Source organism: Ambystoma mexicanum, chromosome 2p (genome assembly GCF_040938575.1).
Source record: "Ambystoma mexicanum isolate Mex_15411 chromosome 2p, UKY_AmexF1_1, whole genome shotgun sequence".
NCBI classification, from domain to species: domain Eukaryota; kingdom Metazoa; phylum Chordata; class Amphibia; order Caudata; family Ambystomatidae; genus Ambystoma; species Ambystoma mexicanum.
The window spans coordinates 1,457,052,623-1,457,077,484 of record NC_090923.1 but is presented as its reverse complement, the minus strand read 5'-3'; the positions used below and the strand labels follow the sequence as shown (position 1 = coordinate 1,457,077,484).

The window sequence follows — 24,862 nt, the reverse complement described above, 5'->3', positions numbered from 1 at the left end:
CATTAGTAGCCTATGGGTTTGGCCAATATTTACATGAATAGTTGTAGCCAATTTTCAGCCGCTATTTACGAAAATTGGTGTCAACCGGGAATACACCATACCAAGCTGAAAAGAGGCATCCAACAGGGCTATCTCCTGTACCCGCTTGCATTTGTGCTAGCACTTGAACCCCTGGCCTGCACGATATACACCGGGACACACACCATAAGATTGCACTTTATGCAGACAATATTATCCTGTATCCTGGCAATATTACAGGATCACTACCTAGTGCCATAACATCGATAGAATGCTTTGGGAAATGCTCAGGCCTCGCAATTATGACAAATCAGTGGGGCTGAACATTAGTGAGGCTGAACACACTCTAGGAACAATTCATTCCACCTTTTAGAGGTTGAATGGACCAAGGTTAAAGTAAATTACTGGGTGGGGTTTAGGGGGAGGGATGTCACTAACTTCGTCCTTTGATACCCTCTTCAAGGCCAATTTCACTGCCCTTTTTAGGGAATGCAAGGAGGCTTTAGTCAGGTGGGATAATCAGTGCATAACATCAATCAAAATGTCGGTAATTCCTAAGCTACTAAATGCATTTCAGGCTTTCCCAGTGAAGATCCCTGTAAAGGACATTGATCAACTTCAGGTTAAGTTGTTGGCTTTTATATGGGGCTGGAAGCATCCAAGGGTTACCAGTAAAATGCTTATAAACTAACTGTAGCAGGAGGTCTGGGGGTGCCTTCAGTTAAAAGATACCTAATAGCTGCCCAAATCAGTGCGTTATTTGGATGGTCTGTGCAGAATGGAAAGAAATGGGTGCAGATTGAGCAGGTGGGCTACCTCGTTACCTCTGGCCACTCTGCCTTTCATATCACACGCTGCTTGGCGGGGGGGGGGCGCGCTCCTCCCGTCCACCCTAGCTTTACTCCTTTATTGGGAAAAGAGAAGTGGGTTATTCAAGATCTCTGCTGGACTAGGCCCCCTCTCGCAATTGTGAACAAACCTGAATTCTCCCCGGGTTTAGAGAGAGAGTCCTATGCTAGATGGGAGGCAGAGGGTAAGTTGAGGCTGGGGCAGATGTATGAAGACGCTGCCCTTTTAACTTATGAAGAATGCGAGTATACGTTCAAGTTACCTGAGAAGGAGAAGTTTAGATATACACAGACCCATCATTGGATTACTAACCTGAATTCCGGAGGAGGGGCACGAGGCGAGGGCGCCTAAGCGGCTGGAGCTAACACTAATGGAAGGGACCACAAAAGGGCAGACAGCGCAATGCTCCAAATTATTGGACCATACAGAAAGCATAAACAGCCTTAAATGCAGCAATGGGAAACTGATCTAGGGATGGAGGTACAGGTGGAATGCTGGGATCATATTTGGGAGCCAGCCCATAAAGCCTTGTGCTGCTCCAGCGTGGAAGAATTCCCTTACAAAATACTTAGGCGGTACATGTTCCAAGCAGATTCAATGGCATTAATAAGAACATAAAAGCTGATTGTTGGTGGCAATGCGGGGAAAGGGGCACAATTGGGGCATCTTTTGTGGTCTTGTAGGGTATCCCAAATCTTTCAGAAAGAAGTACTTTTGCATATATAAGGGCTCACCAACACTACCCTCTCATGGGACCCAAAAGTCATAATCTTGGGAGACGTAGATGAGGAATATACGCGCTCCGGGGGACCATCAGCCCAAAGTGATTATTCATTTGTTAGTGGCTGCCAGACTAACACTGGCACAATTGCGGAAGGCTCCAGAATGCCCCATTATCGCACAGTGGTGGGTCAGAGATTGGTTAGTGATGGCTAAGTTACAACCATTTTATAGCGCCTGGTTCCTGGTAATAGTCAAACTACAAGCTAGAGAACACGCATCACAAACCACCTATACTGAGGAATTTTGCCTTGCTATAGACATCCGGGAGAGTTGGCACACTGTGTGGATGTTGACTGGTGATGTAATGTTCAATCATTGGATTATGTTTATTTTATCCTATGCATTGATATTGCATGTTTTCCCTTTTCAATGTATTTGTTAATTGGCCATAAAGAAAATAAAAATCTTAAAATAAATACAATTTTTTTTTTAAAAAAGCCTCTTTGGATTTCCTATAAAACCTGTGGTTGATTAAATAGGTGTGCCATTACCCCCTAGGCACCCTGAGCAATTAATTATCCTTGGGTGCCCGTGGACCTTGTACTTGTCTGGCACCTTCTAAGGGGTAAGGAATAAAGAATGCTCCCCTCAAAGGTTAACTTTCTAAACCCGAACTAACTGAACTGCACCTGCATCCTTACCTACCTTTTATGACCTCTAAATTATATTTTCTATTCTTCTGTGGAATTCCTTTTATTCAGAGTTTCCCTGCTTTCTTGTCTAACCTGATACCCTCTTGAGAGCGGGTTTTGACCACACAACTACAGCCACCACCTGATGAGCCACGAAGCAAATTGATGGCATATTTACCTAGGTTTGGAAATGTAATTCTAGATCTTAATCCTACAGCTGAGGGATGCCTTCTCGCACTGAAGTCAAAAGGTCAGAAAGGTTTACATGTATGACAGAGTGCTGTTGATGGGAACTAATTTTTCACATCAGTATGTTCCCATTGGCTTGTTTATTCATCTAAAAACCATTTGCTTAACTTGAATAAATGAAATGTTTCTGGACTTACAAAAATATGAACCTAATAGTACTCTGATGTAAAGGATGTGTAGCGTTGTCTATATTGCTTTAGTATTGCTATTTTATTCTTATAGAAAATGTTTACACCGGCATTGCCAGGAGATGTACTTGTGAACTTCTACATCAACCTGAACAAACTGTGCCTCCTGGTGTATCAGCTGCATACTCTCCAGCCTAACTCTACTAAGGTAATGACTGCTACTCCCAGTTGTCTCTTGCTCCGAATACACACTGCTTCAAACCCAACATTTGGGTCCTTCTTCCTTTTTTTTTTTTTTTGGTTGATTATTGTGCAAACATTTCTGCTGCCTTTTTGAGTCTTCCCAAATTGATGACCTTTTTAGAGAATCTTAAAATATAATTTTACCAGTGCATTGATGAGCTTTTTTTCCTTCTGGTAACCAGTGTCCAGTGTATGAGCTATGTGCCTGTCCATACACACCTGCATAGACCATGAAGTCCTTTTTTTTTTCTTTACGGTAGTTTTGCGACCTAGCTGTTTTATTACATTTTATTTTTATAAAACATTAAAACTGAAATTTGAGAAGTGATGATGTAGAGCTTTGTGGTTGAAGGATGGGAACCTTGTTAAAAGTAGAACCTTGTTCGGTGGAACAGGAGCATGCTTTGTACATGTATTTTAAGGAATGTATTTGATCTGAAAAGGATTGTGATTAAAGGCCTTTAAAATATAATATTTAAAAAGTTGGTTAGGGGCATGGCCAAGATGTCAGAGCGTTAAGATGTTTGTCCCGCTGCAACCACTGGCCTGACCTGTATCAATGGTGTTCTGAGACCTCCTCCCCAAGGCAACACCTCCTGTTCAATGTTGGAAACAGCAGGTACTGCCTTGAGCCACCGGGAGGCCCGCTGAGGGAGGTGATACAGATCGGGCAGGATCGCTGGGACGAAGGGCTTGGCCAATCATGGTCCTCCCCACCCCCACCCCCCCCACCCCCCCCCAACTCCACCTGCTCCTCAGGGACATAGTTGTGAAGTTCCACGACTAGAAGGTCAAGGAAACCATCCTGGGGGAGGCAAGGAAGGCTAACTGAATTTGGTTCCGCCCAGAATGGAGAGAGCCGGAGAGGCAGTGGAGCTTTGAGCGGACCATGAAGAGAAGACCCCCTGCGACGGGAGAAGTACTGAGAAACCTTCCTGTGACACTGGGGAGGCTGTGGAACAGACAGTGAGTGGCACCCGGCAAGCTCAGAACGAGGGCCCAGGAGAGCGAGTGAGTGGCTGCGCACCCCGTACAGCATTCGGGAGTGGCACTCCTCCTGATTTTAGCAGAGGCTAGTGCTATTGATGAGAGAAGAGTTGATCACAAAACAGCTGCTGAGAGGCCTCTGCACCATTATTAATGCCAGCTGAGAGGTTGCCTTTCCATTTGAATCCTTGTGTCTCAAGTGAATATTGGGGACCATACTGGTAGTCATAACCTCCTGCCAGGGACATGGCGCTTGACCTGGAGCAACAGAAATCTGAGGGCATTATGGGGCGTAGCTTTAATGGGGACAGGATACTAGTTAAAGCAGGGGTAACCCTGCACAGACTTCGCTTTCCTGTGAGGGAGGAGCCTGGGTCTAGCACAGGTTTGAAGTCTGGGATAGCGGGCGGCAAGGAAAATAAGTGGGACCTGGATTCTGCCACAGGCAGGGTCATGGACTGAGCGCAGGAACTGAAGCAAACGGACTGGAGACCCCTCCCGTTACCTCATGGCACAGTGCACTATGTCCATGTCTGCGTTCTGGCACCACCTTGGAAGCAGCATCAACAACCCAAATCAATGGCAGAAAGCGCGGAGCGAGCAACCATCACCGGTAGCACCGACACTGGCACATGACCTGCTCGCTTGACGGGATATCAAAGACTCCCTACACTCTGCGCAAAGAGATGCTGGACTCCCCTAGTGTAATCGGGAAGGAGATGGGGAGGGAGTGGGGGTGTTAGGCAACAGTGGATCACAACGAAAGATCCCTGACTATCCTAGAAGCCGAGCTGAGGCAGATGCAGGACACGGTAACCGCCCTTCAAGGTAACACTAACTAGCTGAGAGCAAAGTGTGATTTTGGAAAACAGGGCGTGGCTGGCCAATTTTAGGATGAAAGATGACGTGGAAGAGAGAGACAGCTGTTAGAACTGGGGTGCATGGGACTTCATCATTCTCAGACATGAACCTGATTATGGATGGGAACAAGGACAGGTCGATGCAAACGACTTACTCCCTAGCAGGTGTGGCTGCACAGAAATTGAAACTTGGTTGAGCGATCTAAATCTTGTTCATATTTGGCACACCCAACACCCTTCAGATACCGCTTTGGCTTATACTTCACATGCACATTCATTAGCCTCACTTAATCTACTTCTTTATCAAGACTGTTATAGCCAGCCTGGTAATAGATTCAGATATAGAAACCATGACTGACCATAGCATGGTATCCCTAAGACCTAGCGACTGGGTGGGACACCGAAAACCGATTTAGTGGAGGGTACCCCCGGGTGTCTTGGGACTAAGTAAGTTTAGAAGAATTGAAAGAGGTAAATCGCGATTAACGGCGTAACACTCTCCCGGGGAACAGAACAGAAGGTACTCATTGTGAGGGCCTGGTAGCCGTAGCTAGTGGTAATATCGCCAATGTGGCACTAATGAAATGCACGAGAGGCTTAGTGGAAAAGCAGTTACTAGATGAAGTCAAACAGGCCGTTAAAGCCTACAGCGAAGCTCCGCCAGGAACCACTTTAAACTACTCGACACCACTAAGAACAAGCTGAAATTAAGGATGCAAAGGGCGGAACATGTCACGCTGGGGCTGCAGCATAGATTTTTTGAGTAAGTCAAAGTACCGGGGAGACTTTTGGCACACCTCCTTAGGCAGCAAGCAAGCCACCCCTTTAAACACTCAGTGTTGGATACCCAAGGCAAGGAATGGGGAGATGAGGCCAGGAAAAGGGAAATATTTCACAAATTCTGCAAGGAACTCTATACATCGAACGCCCCCAACTACGAAGACCAGATGTCTTACTTGAGTGGGATTGAACTGAAATGGATTTCTCCAACAGAGATCGCTTAGAAGCCCCAATAGAGACCCATGAGTTTCTTCAAGCTATAAAAATGCTTAAGGCACCGGGACCGGATGGTTTCACAACCACTTTCTATAGGTCACTCAGCCAGGTGCTGGCAAAACCCTTGAATGTTTTTAACTCTATTGGGGAGGGGGACAATCTGCCAGAGTCCATGAAAGAAGCCCAAGTGGTCTTAATACCCAAACCAGGAAAGGATCCTATACAGTTTCCCTCCTACAGGCCCATTGCCCTGTTGAATCTGGACTAAAGATATTTTTCTAAGGTCCTCACTTTCAGGCTGAAGATCATGCCTGCTCTTATAGACCCAGGCCCATCTGGTTTCATCTGCAGAAGAGGTACTCTGGATAATATTAGAAGGGTCCTTCACTAAGTAGATACATCGGGCAGAAATCCAGCACACTCCTTCCTGTTGACACTTGATGTCGAAAAAGCATTCGGCAAGGTGGAGTGGGGATTTTGAAGGAAGTACTACACAAGTTTAACTTCGAGCCCATAATGTGCCATATGATTATGTCCAACTATGTAGATCCATCTGCATGACTACTTAGCAATGGAACATTGAAAGCATCCATAAGGCTGAGTAGGGGTACTAGGCACAGATGTTAACCCCTCCCCCACCCCCCCATCCACAACCCCTTTCACTGTCACCCTTTGCAGCACGGATACGAGCAAATTATCCCCTTACGGGCATAACATTTGGGGGGGGGTCAGGGGGGTGCAGCATAAGATTAATGTTTTCGTGGATGATGTCATCCCATCAGTCACATATCCTTTATCAAGAGATTGAAGAGTAAATCGGGCAATATGGCCCATTCTCTGGATTCATAATCCATGAATCCAGATCAGAGATACTAGGACTTAACATCCCCCCCCTTCTTGGGGTGGAACTAGAACAGCGATTCTCATACGTACGTGTGAGTGACCAAAATGATAAGGTATCTGGGGGTTAATTTTCTGGCCAAAATAGGCATTATCTCTTTGGGGTCAACTATCAGCCAATATTGAGGGATATCTGAAAAGATCGGACCACGCTGCACCTCTCCTGGTTCGGCAAAATAGCTGTTGTTAAAATGAAAGTCCTCCCCATGTTTTTATATTTCCAGTCTATCCCTATTTGTTTGTTTATTGTTTTTGTATGGCGCACCAAACCCGAGGGTAACTGGGCGCGAGCAGTATAAAGAGACTTCAGGCTTGGCGATACATAGAATTACAGTACAATTAAAAGATATATACAGTTACATTACAATATATACAGTTACATTACAGCGAAGCAATCTAAAGGTGTGATTTCAATTGCTGACTTGTATGATAGTGGATACTAGCTTAGTGTGTTATTTAGCACTAAGTTGTAGGGTAAGCTTTGGTTCTAATGCATTTCTGTATGTTGCGTCTGAAACTAGGATATGTTTGATCAGCCCGGAGTGAATTCCAAGTTTGTGCTGCCATAACTGGGAAGCTTCTACCGCCGGATTTGGCTAGGTTGAAGCGTGGTATACTGAGGTAACATGAGTTGGAGGACCTAGTCAGGCGATTTGTGGTTTCTTTGGCTATCCGGTCGGACATGTACCGAGGTGCGGCATTGTTGAGGCATTTGTGGGTCAATGAAGTCGTTTTTAGCAGAATTCTGTCTTTAATTGACAGCTAGTGGTTTTGTCTTCTGATCAGATATGTGATCTTTATTTGCGATATTTACTACCGTTCTTAGGGCGTTATTTTGTAACGCTTGGATTTTGTTTAAGATGTACTTGTTAGCCCCCAAGTAGAGAGCATTTCAATAGTCCAATCTTAAGAGTATGAGGGCATTTGCAAGGGTAATGCAACTAGTTGCGGATAGATAGGGTCTGCAGGACCTGATTAATTTGCATATGTATGCTGATGTGGACGCTAGGGAGTTGACTTGTTTGCTCATGGTTAGGGTGGAGTCAAGGTAAAATCCAAGCGTTTTTACTTCCTTTACAACCTTGGAGTTACCATCAATGTTGAAGGAGGAGTATTCTTTATTGTGTTTTTTGAGGTTGGCTAGTATTAGAAGTTCGGTCTTATCGTCATTCAGGCAGAGGCCATGTGTGGCCATCCATGCCTGAATGAGGAGGTAGATTTTGTTCACAAGAGCCATGTCGGAGTGTAATTGCCCGAAAGGGGTATGTGGATCTGGGTGTCATCTGGGTAGTTCGTGTAGGTGACACCCAGATTGTCCAATTTGTCAAACAGTGGCTTCGTGAAGATATTGTACATGGTAGGAGAAACGCATGAGCCTTGTGGAACACCGCAGGTTATGGAGATAGGGTCTGCTGAGTCTGATGGGGAGAAGACTCGTATAGTTCTATTGTTGAAGAATGACTGAACCCACGCTACTGCATCCTTGGAGAAGTGAGCCGCTGAGGCAAGGTGTTTGCAAAGGACTTCATGGTCCACCAAGTCAAATGCAGCTGACAAGTCCAGGAGGAGCAGCATGGCAGTTTTCCCTTTGTCCGTGAGTGCCTCAATTTGTGCTTTTAAGTCAATCAGTGCAGTTTCAGTGCCGTGTTGCGGCCTGAAACCTGATTAACGGGTGACGAGGAGGTGATTTTGTTTCCAGGTATTGTTGTATCTGAATGTATGCTACTCTGTCAAGTATCTTAAGAAGGAAGGGCACCACTGTGATAGGCCTGTAGTTGGTTGGAATGGCTGGGTCTAAGGTATGTTTTTTCAGCAAAGGTAGGACCCAAGATTCTTTCAAGTTACTTGGGACACAATTAGTTGGAAAACATGCATTAATGAGTTTGGTGCTAAATGGGGATAGGTCTCTTGCTGCGTCTTTAATTGTGCTGGGCAGTTGTCGCCCTGGCATCTAGATGGCTTCAGGGAAGAGATCATTTTGTCCACTTCAAGGATGGAAACTTTGGAGAATTTAAATTGGTCTGGTTTGTTGGTTGGTGTTTTGGCAGTCTGAGATTGGGCATCATGTTTGGTGAGAGGATTTCTTGTTCGCAACCTTTACTTGGAGTACAATTTTGTTGGCTAAAGCATTCTGGATGTTAGTACACCAGACTTTGTCCTTAGTTATATTATCAGCTGGAGGTATGGGTGCTTCCATTCCTCGTAGTATGGTAAAGAGCTCCTTAGTGTTAGAGCTGGCTTTAGCAATCCTGTCGTCGTAAAGGTCATTTTTAGTGTTAATTATTTATTTTTTGTAATAGTCGGCAAATTTAGTCAAGTTCATTTTAGTTTCTGCCGATGGGGTATGACGCCATACGGCTTCCAATTTTCTTTTTTTTGTCAAAGTTCTTTTAAATGAGGGGTGAACCAAGCGTTTAGATGTGCTTGTGGTTTACTTTTGTGCAATTTGAAAGGTGCGATAGTCTAGAGCTTTGGACATAGTTGTATTGTAAATGTCAACTAATGTGTTAGGGTCTGTAGATGATGTTAGATTGCTTAATGAAGGCAGGATAAGTGGTAAGAGCCTGTCCATAGTGATAACTTTTTTGTTCCTCGTAGGTTGAGGAGGGGCTATAGTCATGTGGGCTGACCTCTCCTCCTCACTCCTGTCCTCAACCACTCAACTCCTCTTACTTGGCGACTTCAACATCCACCTGGATGCCTCCAGTCCCCCCACTGGTCTCTTTCGTGACCTCTGCGACTCTCTCTCACTCTCTATTCTCCCGTCTGAGCCTACTCATTCTGCTGGGCACACTCTTGATGCTCTGATCTCTTCTGACCTTCCCCTCTCCGTCCCTCTCTCCACTCCTCTCTCCTGGAGTGATCACTTTCTCCTATCCTCCCACCTCACCCTCCCTACTCCACAGGCAAAGCCACCCTCTTCACTGCCACCCACCTTCTCGGTCATCCGACCCATGAAGCGTGTGTCAGTTGAGGCTTTCGCTGCTACCTTCTCGCCCCCCCCCTGCCCCTTCGGCTGACTCCCATCCTGACACAGCCCTCTCCATGCTCCACTCTGCTATATCTGTTACTCTTGATATCCTTGCCCCCGTCATGAGAATCCGCCTGAAGCCCAAAGCCAAATGTAACTCCTGGTATGACTCGGATCTCGTCACCCTAAAACGCAAGTGCAGGGTTGCAGAGAGGAAATGGCGTGCTTCATGTTCATCCTCTGACAAACTGGCCTGCCGCCTGCTCCAAAGGCAGTACCGGCTCTCGGTTCTCACCAAGAAGAGAGCCCTTATCCAAGCCCGCATCTCTGCGGCATCTAACAACTCCGCCGAACTCTTTAAAATCTGCAAGGAGCTGGCCAACCCTGTTGCAGTCTCTACCTCTCCTGTCCCCTCCCAGGCCCTCTGCACTGCACTGGCCTCTCACTTCATCTCTAAAACTCAGGACATCCTGTCCTCGCTCTCCTCCTTTCACCTCCCTCCCTCTCTGTCCGCCTCTTCCTCTGGCCCTTCTGCAGTCACCCCTCCTCCCTCTTTCTCTGCCTTTCCACTTTTCTCTGCTGACGAGGTTTCCAGACAAGTCCGATCTATGAAAGTCTCGTCTAAACAGGTTCACCCCTGTTCCTCCAAAACTATCAAGGACCACATCGACTCCCTGGCTCCTGCCCTGGCTGACTTTTTTGCAACCACTCCTTGGCCTCTGGAGTCTTCCCTTCCCCCCTCAAGCACTCCCTTGTGCACCCTCTTCTCAAGAAACCCTCTTCTGACCCCTCCTGCACGGCTAACTATCGCCCTATCTCCATCACGCCCTTCCTGGGCAAGCTCCTGGAGAAACTGGCCATCTCCCAGCTTAACCTCCATGCTGAATCTGTTGGTAGTCTTCATGACCATCAATCTGGCTTCAGAGCTGCCAGAAGCAAGGAAACTGCTCTCCTGAACATCCGTGAAGACCTGCTCTTGAACCTCGATTCCAACACTCCATATGTTCTCATTCTGCTCGATCTCTCCTCTGCCTTTGACACTGTCAACCATGCCATCCTACTCAACCGTCTCCGTGAAAACCTGGGTATCACTGGTCAGGCTCTGGCGTGGCTAACCTCTTTCCTTTCAAATCGACCCTCCCAGGTCCAACTGGGGCCCTTCCTCTCCGACATCTTTTTCTCCACCTGTGGTGTCCCCCAGGGATCTAATCTCTCTCCCTGGCTGTTCAACCAGTATCTGGCACTCCTTGCCCACCGCATCGCCGCTCTCTGCCCTAATTTCCAGTGCTATGCGGACGATACCCAGCTCATTTTCAGGCTACCCTCAGCCTCCCCCCTCTCCTTCCCTCATCTCTGACTGTCTGTCTGCTATCCAGGAATGGTGTGCCGCCAATGACCTCTGCCTTAATGCCAGTAAGACTGAGATTCTACCCATCGGTACACCCACTCCCTCCTTCCCTGCAGCTCTCTGGCCTGCCTCCCTTGGCCCCCTCCCTGCTCCTACCTGCAAGGCAAAAAACCTTGGGGTCATCTTCGACTCCACACTCTCCTTCTCTCCTCATATTTCTGACGTCGCTAAGAAGTCACACTACCAGCTGCACCTCCTCAGAGGTATTCTTCCCTTCCTCTCCTTCCCCCAGAAGCTCACTGTCTCCCGAGCCCTGGTTCTCTCGAAGCTGGATTACTGTAACAGCCTCTATCTTAATATGCCTGCCTCCACTCTCCGCCCTCTGCAACTCATCCAGAACAGAACTGCGAGACTTGTCCTTGGCCTCAAGCCCAGGGACCGTATCTCTCCAGGACTGAAATCTCTACACTGGCTCCCAGTGGCTGCGAGGATAAAGTTCAAAACCCTCTGCATTGTCCACAAGGCCTTCTGGGGCCTGGGTCCTAAATACCTTCAACTCTCTCTTCCCAAATATCTTCCTTCCCGAGCCCTTCGCTCATCCGCCTCCAACTCCCTCAGGGTCAGCCGCTTCTCGAAGCAACAAGCTGGGGGTAGATCTCTCTCCGCGGCAGGGGCCTCCCTCTGGAACAGCCTTCCTGCCTCCCTGAAACTCGAGGAGAACCATCTCCGGTTCCGGAAGCACCTCAAAACCTTCCTCTTTGCTTCTGCTTTCTCTCTCCCTCTCCCCTGCTGAACAGCTAATATTCTTCACTGAAACTGCACTGATTCTGCAACTGGACCACTCTTAACGGCCTCGGTCCTGGGCCCAGCCACTCTCCACTTGCACTGATGCCCTGGAACCCCTCTGCACTGCGGGACTGTCTCTGTATCCCTACAGCCCCCCCCCCTTCCCAGCACTTGTTCTGCACTTACCTTGCACATGCCACCAGCTGGCCCTATTTATTTATTACTTTACGCCACTTAACTTGTACTGCACTTCCCCCCCTCCCCTTCCCCTTGCACTTTTCCCCCTCCCCCACCCCTGCACTTGCGCGATCTGAATGACACCTGGCCTAGTAGGATCGTTGTCTGTCTCCCCTTGTTCCTCCCCTCCCCGCCTCGTCGCGCCTTGAAACACCTGTGTATAGGCGCGTTACAAATGCCATATCATATGTTTGTTTGTGTCTGTTTGTCTATTACCATATTGAAGGTGATCAGATGGTGGTCAGTCCACGGAAATGGATGATTGGAATGATTTCAGAGGTTACAGTTTAGGTCAGCCAACCAATCGAGGTTTCTGCCTTTTGAGTGTTGGTTGGTTTAGTTTCTGGGTAAATCCTTGTTCTAGGAGCATATTGGTGATCGTTTTGGCGTCATTGTCTGTTTGGTTGTTAAAGCCAAGGTTGAAATCCCCTAGGATGAGTACCTGAGAGGTGGCCTTTGTATTGTTGGAGAGGATGCTTGAAATGTCATCCTCGAAGGATCCAGTCGGTCCTGGGGGCATAGATAGATTGTTAGTGGGATATTGGTATTTTAGCTGTGAGCATTTTGCAGGAAGTATTTGGGGGTGATGGTATAAGCCTAATTGCTAGTTGTGTTTTAGCTTTGATGGCGATACCTCCCCCTCTAGCGTTCTTTCTGCTGAGGATTTGGTAATTTTCAGGGACCGCTAGGGCAAGGGCTGGGCCTGCTGCGTCATGTAACCAAGACTCAGTGACTGCTAATAGGTCAAGATTATTTAAAGTGATCAGGTCGGCTATATCTGTAGCATGTGCTACTAGACATCTGGCATTTATTAAGGCCATGTTAAGGTTGGCAAAGTGGACATTGTTAAGAGTTTTAGTGGGTTTGCAATAGCTAGGTTTGGTTTTGGTTAGTTTCTGCAAGGTAGCTGAGGCTGTTTTATCAGGAGAGTGAGGTAGTTTAAATTTGGAGCGGTTATTGTTAGGGTAGTAGTCCTGTTTGGATAGGATGTTCTCTTGTGGTTCATGGAGGCGGGGTAACCTAGCTCAAAGTTTGTTGTTCCTTTCAAGGATTGGGTATGGTAGGGATCTGGTGCCTGGTCATGGTAGTTGGAATGTGGCTTACTGTGAGGCAGTTGGTGAAGATAGTCAGGTGGATAATTATTATGATGGTGACAACTAAAGATGTTTGAGCTAGGTTTCCAATAGTCATATTTGCAGTGAGGTGCAAGCGGCTATAGTCCAGTTTAGTATGTCGGGATGTACTAAGTCAGGAGAGGTGGGAGGTGGACGCAATGTAGGTGGGCTAGTCCCACTTGGGCAGCTCACAGTGGGGAGCTCAAGGTATGCAAGTCACAATAGGCAAAGTGGGCTAGTTCACAGTGGGCAGCTCAAGGTATGCAAGTCACAATAGGCAATGTGGGCTGGTTCACAGTGGGCAACACGGAATATGCAAGTCACAATCGGCAAAGTGGGCTATTTCAGTGAGCAGCTCAAGGTATGCAAGTCACAATAGGCAAAGTGGGCTAGTCCCACCCGTGCAGATTCACAGTAAGCTGGACAGTTATTCAAAGGGCTGGCTTAGTATAGTAAGGCATCTAGGTATTGCAGATGCAGTACAGGAGAAGTAATTTAGTAGAATATAGCATATATTAAGTGAGTATGCATATAATTAGCTCTCAAGGTGCTTAGACTGTAGATAGCAAGGTGCTCGGTTTGGGGCGCATATTGCAGATTACATAGCGCATTGTATTGTTTGTTGGGGGCATCTTACCAGGATATACGGTAGCATGTGGGTGACTGGAGGAGAACTGGCAAAGTTCCAGGCCCTGGTGCCTCTAGACAAGCTTGAGGCAGGCACTGATTCTTGTGGCAGACTATTAATGTACATTTATAGTCAGCCATACGAATTTAGGTTCTAGTTCATAGGAGTGCTCCAATATGATAAGTTTGGATGCCGTGGCAATCCATTACGTTGGCAGAAACGTACCTTTATGGTCGGATGCAAGGGGGTAGGCCATGCCGCGCTCACCGGCGCAGAACAGGGCCTTATCCTTGGCCTTATCCTTGGCCTTTGCCACGGACGGCTGCCGCCTTACGGTCACGGCGATAGGCTATTGTAGGCAAGGTAACCTAGCAATGAGGACTCCTAGCCTCGTTTTCATTGACCCAAAACCACCATTGTGGCCTGGGATTCCATAATAGTGCAATATCTATCTTCACCGAGAGTCACCCAACACCCTCTTTATGCAGCTAAGACTCAAGAGGGTTTATCTTTTCCTAGACTCTGGAATTATTAACCTGCCTCGCAGATTAGACCAATGATAGATTTGGGTGCAAAGGAATCTAAAAACAAATATGGGGGACTAGAGCAGGCAGTGGCAGGATGACATCTTTGGACTCCACCATGGGTTCCCCGACAGATGTGAGTGCAAAGCCTTAACTCCAATCCCATAATACGGGCCTCCCGCGAGGCTAGGGACAGCATATGCAAACTGAGGGGGGGGGGGATCCGGCACCTTTCCCTCCCTGTTTACACCACTGATACATAATGATGACTTTACCCTGGGGAAAACAGATAAGGGATTCGAGCAGTGGATGGACAGGGGGGTGAGTAAGATAGAGGACCTATTTCAAAAGTGAAAGATTTGAACGTTGGAGGACTGAAAAACCAACCTGGGCTTGGAGGAGACGTAACGGTTCAGCTATTTACAGGCAGACAGTGTCCCACCCTTCCAACGTAGTGTCAATGATCAGACAGTTGGCACCGCTCGAACTAGTCTTTACAAACCAATCAATACCCTAGCCACACCCGCGCGCAGATCCTATTGTGAAAGATGGGAGCAGGAACTTGGCTTCTCTGTAACTGTGGAGGAAAGGGAAAAGATCTAGAAGTGGGAAACATCTACCTTGTGCTCACACCTAGCTGAAACCCAAACTAAGATACTGACCAAATGGACCAAAACCCCTGTCTGGCTTTACCATAGCCACTTAAGCAATTCTAAAATGTGTTGGGGAGGGGTGGGGGGAGGCAGGGGGCTTTAATCAAGAGGCCACACTACTGCATAGACTCTGGGGTTGCCCTGCACTACAGGATATATGGTTGGAAGTGAGATCTAAGCTAAAGGAGATATTCAAAGGCGAATTACCAAGTGACCCGCTGCTGTGTACTGGCCTTAATTGTATCTTTGGATCAGACTTTTAGGTCATCTGAACTTAAACTTTTGACCCATCTCTTGCTGCCCAGCAAAACTCTGTCCTTCAGTTATGGAGGAAAAAGGAACCGCCGACAATAGTATGGCTTGATAAAGCTTGGCCCATGTTGGGAATCACAAAACTCACTGTTAACTTGAACTCTTTGCTGTCTTTTATGGCTATATGGTTGCTGTTCCTGAACTATATGCAAAGAGATTTTAATGCCTTATCGTGCCCGAGGCGACAGAGCCCTAAACCTAATAGACATGTCTTGAATGACTTGCTCAAGTTAATGTGTTCTTTTGTCACTCGCAGAATTCTGTTCATGTTGATTGTTATAGAGAACTCCTGGGGCCGTGGGGGGTGGGGTGAGGGTAATTGGGACTCGTCTCATTTAATTGAATGTACTGTTTGGATGTTATGGTGGTTAGCGGGGCTATGTTATGAGTATCAAAATCAATAAAAATTACATTTAAAAGAAAAAAATGGTTGCCATTTTTTTCAAGTGTGCCAGGAAGGCTTGATCATGTTATGGCTTATTTGAAGTGGGAGCACATTTCACAACGTGTGAAGAGAAGGTTGATGTGTTGGGGAGCCCAGTTCAGCCTCGTCATGACCTTGGTGGGTTTCGTATTACATGTTGGTGGAAATATTTCAGACTTGGTTCAGTTTATTGATCGACCTGAGTACTTCCCAAATTGATTCTGACCTAGTCAGTGTAGGGTTAGTTTCTGGCTCTAACCTATAGAAGTAAATTGTCTGCATATAACAAGACTAAGACTATCTATGGGTCTGCAATAAGCTGTATCCCCAGCCGGCTATGTTTGTGTTTAAGGAAATCCGACAGATGTTCTTTAAACATAGCAAAGAGTAAAGGAAAAAGGGGACACCCGTACCTAGTCCCCATTTGCAACTGAAAGGACACTCCCTACTTTTATCTCCGTTGGCTGGGTGCACAGCAGTTTAATACAAAACTTGAAGCAGCTACTGATCTGTAGCCCTCATCACATCAAACAGACCATTCCAAAACACTTGGTCAAATGCCTTTGCAGCGCCCAGTGCGACTACAACAGCTGACGCATTGGGATCCATTTGAGATAAAATCTTGAACAGAGGTCTCTGGTTCAATGATGTGGAGCGTCCGGGCCGGGGATATATCCTGAGTAGTCTGCGCAAATTTAGGATAGCACCATGTTAGGGAGAATTCCCACTTATGGCAAATGTCCCTTACCTATAGAGTCCCCCAGCAGCTTTGCTGGATTTGAAGGGTTTATTTATTTTTACCTGCTAAGAGTGAGATTCTTTTTCCCACTCTTAGGCATCTTTGCTATGTGTGTTCTAGGTTATTTTTGTGTTTAATGCCTATGGGATCTTTTCTCTCACCCATAGGAACCATCTTAATGCACAGCTGTTACACAGCACCCTCCGTGCAGTGACACAGGGGTGTCGTAGCGACCCCCAAACTTAGACTCCATACCCTGGGGCTGACTACTGTCTCCCAGTGCATGTAAAGTCCCCAGTGACTTTACTAGTCAATCTCTATGAACTAAACCAGTACACCCCATCTTAATATGGAAGTACTGGAAGGGGTTAATAGTTTTCCCTATGTTCATTTTCGAGAGGGTACCTTAAAGTCCCCCTCTACAAAGTTTCTGGCTGGTGGCAGTGGTTACTACCTTTTTTTATATATTCGACCGCAAATATTTTCCTATGGGATTTTCCCATTGTTCGAGGCTAATTCTTTTACTGACAGCCTCTAACATACCGCCGCTTTATTTTATTATTAACTTTACTCCGGTAGGTTTTATTTGCCAGAATTTTGATATAATTTCTTTCTCATGTCTTACTCTGAACTCCTAACCCAGGTCGGGGATCCTTTGTTTGCTCTTTTGGCGGGCTTCTGCCAAGAAGCCCTCCTTTCGGCGTCTCTGAGTCTGGGGTGGGTCTGTTGTTTGGGAGGGGGAGTAGAACCCCTGGACAGAGTTGCCACAGCAACTCAGGTTGCACTCTAACCTGATAGGCTGGAGGGTCTCCTGCCAAGACCACTCCACTGTGTGAGTGACAGATATGCAGAAAGAGACCCATTCATACAGCCTGAAAGCAGGGTCCTGAGGACTGGAAGAGCAAGACGTTGCCACTGGAACTACGGAACCAACGGAGAGAGAAGCCACAGACATCTTCAGCATCTACACCACCGGTGAAGCCCTGCCGGATCGTCTTGCCATTTTTCTTCCACACGACGAGAGATCTTCAGCGAAAGAGCCTCCTTCCCTTGAGCTGGTGGGGTCAACCAGTTCACCTATCGCTTGCTCGGACCTGCCTTGGTCGAATCAACAGTGCTCAGCACTTGGAGGCCGGATAGCCAGGCAGCTATCGACCCGGACCGCAATTAAAAGGAGCGTACCTTTTTAACCTTCGTTTGGCAGCACAGCGGCTGGTTTCATCCCTGGGTAGTGCAGCGACTCGAACCTTCCTCCACGACGAGAGCCTCTCTTCCTCTGTTGGATCCCTCGACCTGCAGGAATTACCAGGAACCACCGCCAACGCAGGAGCCACTTCTTCACGTTTAAGGTACATTGTTCTGCCAGGCCGCCCTTTTCCTGTGGTAGCCCTAAAGGTGTTTTAAATCCTTTAACTACTTGTGGGGTCGGCCGCCCTCTCTCTTAACATTGTCTTCTCGCATCTACCTCTTCAATATTTTTCTACTAAAGACTTGACTGCAGCTACAAGAACATTTTTGCTCCTAAGCCCTTGGTCCTGTACCACTGACTCTGGCTCAGGCCTATTGACTCTGGCTGATTTGTTAGATCTGCTCTCACTAGATTGGGGTTCAATGAGAAATGTGTTGATGCGCCTAAATCTTCTAAACCCCTCTTCCTTCCTACTGTTTTAACTCGTGGAGTGCCATTTTGCTCAGTTTTCATTCACTTATCTTTTGGCTAAAGTGTTAGTGTACATTACTTGTTCGCATAACTTCAGGGAAGTGTTGCTAGGGGGTGTCTGAAGATATTTCGGTTTGACTTGTGCTTTCCCTCCCTTTTCGTTGAATTGCTATAGTGCCATTTGTAGTTGGTTTTCACTGTGCCGTTTTGCTCAGTTTTCACTCTACCGCAAACTTGTTTACAATTGAATAGGGAGTTGTATTTACTTTTCCTTGACTGAATTTTTAACTTGCTTTACCAATTGTGATTATGTGTTGACTTAGAAGTGTATAAAATAAATATCTTCTCTTTTTAATACAAAGCTTTGGTCAGTGTTTCTTTGCTCCATAGTACTGTAGTACCTATTGTGTACACCCTGAATACTGCGCATCTCCCTCTTGAGATAAGTCTGATTGCTCAGCCACAGCTACCAACTAAATCTTTGTGGTACGGACTGATACCAAAGGGGATTTATTGCTCTCATCTGTAGTCCTAATCTGGTGTAGTGCTCCCTAAGGGAACTGCACTGGATTCTGCCTAACACACCAGAGGCATTAGTCACAATATACAGAATTCCGACTAAGCTGTCATCATTTTGACTATATCTGTTCTCTGTCTCGGTTATCCAATCACGTTCCTTCTCAAGTTTTGATCTTAAAGCATTTGTTTCTGGCGATGTCGTGAAGTTTGGAGTTAACAGAGGAGATTCCTTCTTGCATGGTTTGGTAAAGCTCTTGCATATCTGGGGCAGGTGCATTTTTCAGAGGCGAGTCTTGCACTGTGGGCCTGGCGGGCGGGGGGGGGGGGGCGCAGCAGGACATTTTTTTTTTGATATGGTGTTCACGGTTGTCCGTCTAGGCCACCTTGTCATTTAGCAGTACCCTGGGTCATTTTCTGCACGGAACCAACAGTTTATTAATCTGAGTAGAATTTCAGCCCAGAAATGACAAAAGGTTCCAGGGTGGCTGTTGGAGTGTTTTGGTGAGCTAGTGTGATGAATCCGTAGTGATTCCTCCCAGAATATTGGACTGGGACCCTTCTCATGTTGCCAGGAGAAGGCAGACGCTTTCTGATCATGACCCAGTAGGTTGTGTTCTGCGGGAGGATCACATGGGGAAGTGGCGGGGGACATGCCAGGAGGAAGGAGAAACCCCCTTGTTTAATTTTCCCGGAAATCCCAATCTCTTAATGGCTTACTGCAAAGTAGAAAAGGTTATAAAGACAAGCATTGTTGAAAGGGACTTGACGTCCCATAATTGCCTCAGTACTGAGACAAGGAAGAAGAATGCCGAGGAACACTGCTGTTGGAGCAGTCAGCTAATTGGTAAAGATGACCTACACCCGAAAGGGCCTGGGAGGCTTAAAAGGCACACTCGGCTACAGGAGTTGGAGCAACAGGAGAGGAGAAAGCAGTGCACGCTGTGTATGTAGCAGAAGAAAAGGTGCTGGCACCACAGAGAAGCCAACATGGCTGAGAGGGTCTTTGCCTCGGGTTGTCCCTGTTGTAGTGGTTGTGGAGCGGAAGCAGGATCAGCGAGGGAAGTGGACCCTCATCGGATGTTCCAGGTGGCTGGGCTGCACCTGAACATCCTGCAGCATCAGAAGCTCCAAGTTAGAGTGGCGTGAGCGGAGTAGGGCAAGAAGAGGATGATCACCCGGCCGCAGGAAGCCACAACATCAGCAGACCTTCGAACACCAAGCAGAGCAGGAGCGAGCGACTTACCTGGTCAGTTCTCGGTGTGCCAGTGACTCAGGAGTGCTTCGACGCTGTCCGCTTGTTGTGAACAGGCAGATTTGCTTGCATGCGAGTGAAAGAAATCCTGTTTACAATTCTGAATACCAAACTGTTCAATGACAAAGAAAGGTACATTGGGTGAAGCAGAATGATTATGTAAGCAAGCGTGTGAGTTGGTGAAAGGCCAAAAAAAAACCTTGGAAGCTTATTTAAAACCAAAAGTCTACCAGCAAAACCCAAGCCAAGAGTGTTTAAGACCTCAACAATATCAAGACCATAAACATTGTTTAAGGCGAGAGGTCAACATTGGGGAGCCCAAGCACTGTAAGACTTGCTATTCATATGTTGCGAAGTACAGATCACCAATTGACATACACACATTGCCGAAACCAAGACGGAAGCAGAGTGATACCATATCCTGGTTACTATTTAGTTGTTGGTGTAGAGAGGAAAGAAAGGTGGCACAACTGCTGCCCTTGTGGAAAAGATTATCCAGAGGGAGAGTAGCATAGTTGCCAAGGAATCCTAAAGAGCACTATTGTGGTTCCTTGTTTCCCTGAAATTGCTTTAAAATATTAATATGACAGAAAGCTTGTGAAGTTGTTGTTCTAAGTTGGAAGTTACCACTGAAGCACATTTTGTTATTTTGTGAAGCATTGAGTGGGCAGACGAGTATAGCTGTATAGCAAAGTTGTGGAAGTAGGCGGCCTGGTGCAAGAGTCAACCAGGAAATAGTAGATGGACTGTGGTTCTGACCAAGACAACTCATTTAACTTACTGTGGATAAGACACTGCTTCTTTTGAATCTAAAGTGGTGGCAGATTATTTTGACTGAGGCAATTGTTTAAACCTGTTCTTACTCCAGGAGGGGTTGGAACACACTTTTTTTCTTTTGAAATCAACGATGTGGCAAATGTTCCTGACAAAGACAATTGTTGGTGTTTACACCTGTTCTTACTCCAGGAGGAGTAGGAATATACTTATTCTGTCGAAATCAAAGTTGTGACAAATCATCCTGATAAAAACAGTTGTTGGTTACTTGAAGACTAACATACAATCTGTTCTTACTCCTGGAGGATTTGAAACTTATTATTTTCTTTTGGTGCATTGTGAATACAATAGAACCTTTGTTATCAAATTGTAATCCTCATGAACTATGTTGTAACTTTGTAGCAATATCACAAAAGTGAGAAAGGAAAGTATTTGATTTCAAAAATGAAAAATGTATAACTTTTTAAATCAATTAATTTAGCCGCATATAGCTGGCTAGTGACACACACAGGGTAAAGAACAAAATGGACAACCCAACAGTCAATCATAAAGAAAGCATAATAAAGAGGTTAGTGCATGGATTTAAAAGACATAACAAAAAATAAAAATTGTTTTTTTTTCTGTTCAATGGGGTTTCTTAATCGATAACCCTCTTGATTCACAATCTGACAGTTAAGTTTAAATTGAGTTTCGGGGCAAAAAAACAGCAAAGAAACAGCAATGCTGCTGATTACCAGTGAAATCAACTGACGGAGGTAACCCTGGTTTTCAGTCTACTAGGTGAGACAATCTGTATATGGATGATTATCTTCCAAATTATTGTCTTGAGCTCTAAGTCAGGGGGACAAACTGTTCTCCCCAAACCTAGTTTCAACTAAAGCCTGTGATGGGCTGGTTTTCATCAGAACTGGTTTCCTGTTTTTGGATAAAATTCAAGTATATGCATGTGTACTCAGGGCGTCGTGGGTTGATTACCTGCAGTAACCTAAAGGATAGTTGCTGATAAGATACACATTGGATCGTGTCTAACACTGAGCGCCTGTGGCCTAACTGCACTTGGCTGAGGGACTGAAGGTGCTGCCTCGGATATCACTGCCTGCTATGGTTTGTAGCAAACAAGGATTTCCTGATTTCTTATTAACTGTGGACCAAACATTTTTTCTCAGTGGCCACATTGTGAATGTGGTAGTATGTTACATATACTTGTTGAATTGAACTGCCATTCATTTCCTTATTGCTTTATTGAATGTACAAATGTGAGGGACAGGTATCCTTTTGTTAGCGTTTCCTTTAGTTTATTTTAGGCAGGGAAAACCCATGTCAGGATAGGGATAGTGAGGCATTTATCAAACATTTTTATTTAATAAAATGGCTGAAGTTGAAAACTCTTTACAAAGTTGTCTGCCTCACATTTGACCCCTCACACTATCACTTGCTATATGTTCATTCGGCTAGATAGCGGTACATTGTCATGTGAAGAAGTATCAGCAATTCTATATATGAAATGTTTCATCGGTTACCTTTCAGCGCCCAGAGTATTATTTCTTGATCCTGAGCCAAGCAGGGACTTGGGTCCATGGCAGTGAGAGGGATCCCCTCCATGAGCCCGCAATCCGCACATCGCTGTTGGCTTCGGGAAATTCGACAGTGGGTGGCCCTACACTTTTTCGTAAGCCGCAACGCTCATCTTCGGGATCAGGGTAATGATGGCACCAGCAGTATGGGACTTCTCGCCCCATGGGGCCTTGGGAACACAGTGGTAGGAGAGCACACCATCACAAGTTAGCCCCCTGAGCACAGAGAAACACTAAGCCTGGTTGGTTCCATGCACCTCTCGGGTTGCTGCTCATTCACAGTGCAGGAGCCCAAGTGCGGCAGCGTGCCGCTCAGCATGGCCTGCTGTTCAGGTTCCATGGCTTTTATTGTGGATATAAATGCTTAACACATAGATGCACCTTGGGGAAGACCAGATTTGACAGCACAGCAGAGATCATGGCTATGCAGCCGCCATGTTCCACTGCTCTACAGTGCTGCATTGATTGTTTGACATACCTATCACTCATTGATTTTGATCCAGGAAGTGTAATACAACACTTTTGTCTAGCTCCAAGTGGAGACATACAGGAATGTGTGAAACATACTACATCAATAGGTATTCCCCCAGGTAGAAGAGACGGCAGAAAGCCTCTCTGTTCCGCAGTTCAATGCATTGAGCGGAGGATTCAGCAGAAAAAATGGGGGTGGGGAAGGGGGGGCGGGTTCAATGGCCTGGAAAGTTGTGAAGGATGCATAAGAATCAATGTTAAAAAAAGATGATTGGCACTCCGGACTATTGAAAGTGGCTATACCTGTTGTGATTTATTTGCACAGTAAAACTGCAACATAAGCAAAGTAATAATAAAAAATCCACCACTCCGGGCCACTAGGGGGCGCATGGATGCAGGACTCCTGAACGCGTCCCTCAATCACCCCACTCATGGACCCCAAAGTGTTGAATTGACACCAGGCATGGACGGAGGAGCTTGGAGGCTACACGGTGCCCGAATCCCGGAGGAAACCGGTGCACCAGAACCAAGGATTCATCCCTCTTCCTCAGTGAAAGCAAAAGGGGACGGTCGAGGGTACTGTGGCCTGCGCAACTGCTGGTCCTTGAGGTGAGACGGTGGAGGGTGAGCCTGACCCAGCGCACAGGCGGAGATCCCAGTCCTCACCCCCCCCCCCCACCTCCTCCATCCAGATCGGGGGTACTTTTACTAGAGAGGTGGTGTGCCCAGCTGGCTGACGGGGGAAGGCTCTGTGCCCCACTCCCGGCACTGGTGCACACGCTTAGGGTCCCGGCCCACCTGGGGGACACCCCACCTGGGGGACAACACTGGGCACCCAGCTGGTGCTCGGTGATGGGGTGGTCCTGTCCTGGTCCGCCTGGAGGAGAGAGGGGAGACTTGAGGCCTGTGTGATCTCCTGGTCGTGGAGCACTGGGCTGCGCTTTAGGAGCCCGGGCTCAGGCGACTGAGGTTGCACCCAGAAGAGGGGAATCGGCGACCTGCAGGGTGAGGGACCCCTGTTAAAGCACGTTTGCCTGCCTTGCGCCCTAACGGAAGTAACATCTGAGGAGGACAACCCGAGAGAGGTAAGCTTCCCCAGAGCCAGGTGCCCCGCGGTTGAAGGGGACCTGGATGGAACCGCTGGTCTGAGTGACGCCCATTGGAGAATCCCTGAGAGGGTGTGACCACGGTGGCCCTGAGACAGTGTCCCTGTGCTCTTGGCCTCACTGGGGCCCTGGAGGTAAGGAGGTGGAAAGGCAGCAGGCAAGAGGAAAGACATTCCCGGTAATTTAAGACCGTGGTGGATGGGGCCTCCAGTGGGCAAGGGATAATAATTCAGGTGTGTGGCCCCTGAACTCTGGGTCTGTGTGCCTGCCTGCCCAGACCCTGCCTAAGAGGATATAAGACCCCCAGGGAAGAGGTCTGTTGACTTTTTCAGGGGTGCTGACATCTCTCTGGACATCTCCCCACCCCGCAAAACCGGAAAAAGTCCCTTAGAACCCGCATGTGACCACAAAAGCTACCCTCCCCCAACCAAGCACCTTAGGGGCACATACAATACCTGTGGTTTCTTCAGTGCTCACTTATCAGAGGGAGAGTCCCAGAGGGCCCCTGCTCACAACGGTACTCCACCTAGGGACGATCTTGCATGGAACCCAGATCACCCATGGCTGAATTTGCATACCTGTGCAGGAAGGAAAACCAAGACAGCAGAGAAGGGGCAATGGCGGCAAGGGTGAGGACTCAATGGCGACGAAGAAGGACGTTGCTTCGCTACTGGAAGAGATCCGAGGCATGAGCGCCGACATTGGCGGAAAAGTGGACATGATTAAGAAGCTGCAAGAGGTGGAACATAACCAATCCTCTCTGGACACCCTGGAGACCCAAATCGAAGTAAGGATGGGAGACCTAGATAGAAGGGAACCAGACCGGTATTGGCATGCTTCCACAACTACCCAAACAGGCTCAAGATCCTAGACAAGGCTAAGGCCAGAGGGCAGCGAGGATCACTATCTTCCAGGATTTGTCCTCCCTCCCCCTTGCAAAAAGACAGATGTGCCTACCCCTGACAGTGGTTGAGCAGGAAAGGTGTGCGGTACAGATGGGGGATTTCCTTTCTCAATCTCCTACGAGCTTGAGGGACAGAAGTACAGGCTCGCAACGGAGGAGGAAATAAATAGATCCACGCGAGAGCTACTCTGTGAGGAAGGAGTCTCCTCGGAATTCCAGA

General features: G+C 47.1%; 1 protein-coding gene across 1 annotated transcript in view; it reads left to right on the top strand.

Annotated features, from left to right (window-relative positions):
* The window catches only part of ROGDI (rogdi atypical leucine zipper), a 475,356-nt gene that overhangs the window by 383,961 nt on the left and 66,533 nt on the right, over nt 1-24,862 (top strand). Inside the window, exon 8 of the mRNA XM_069646031.1 lies at nt 2,754-2,867. Within this exon, the coding sequence (XP_069502132.1) occupies nt 2,754-2,867 (114 nt within the window). The remainder of the gene's footprint in view (nt 1-2,753; nt 2,868-24,862) is intronic.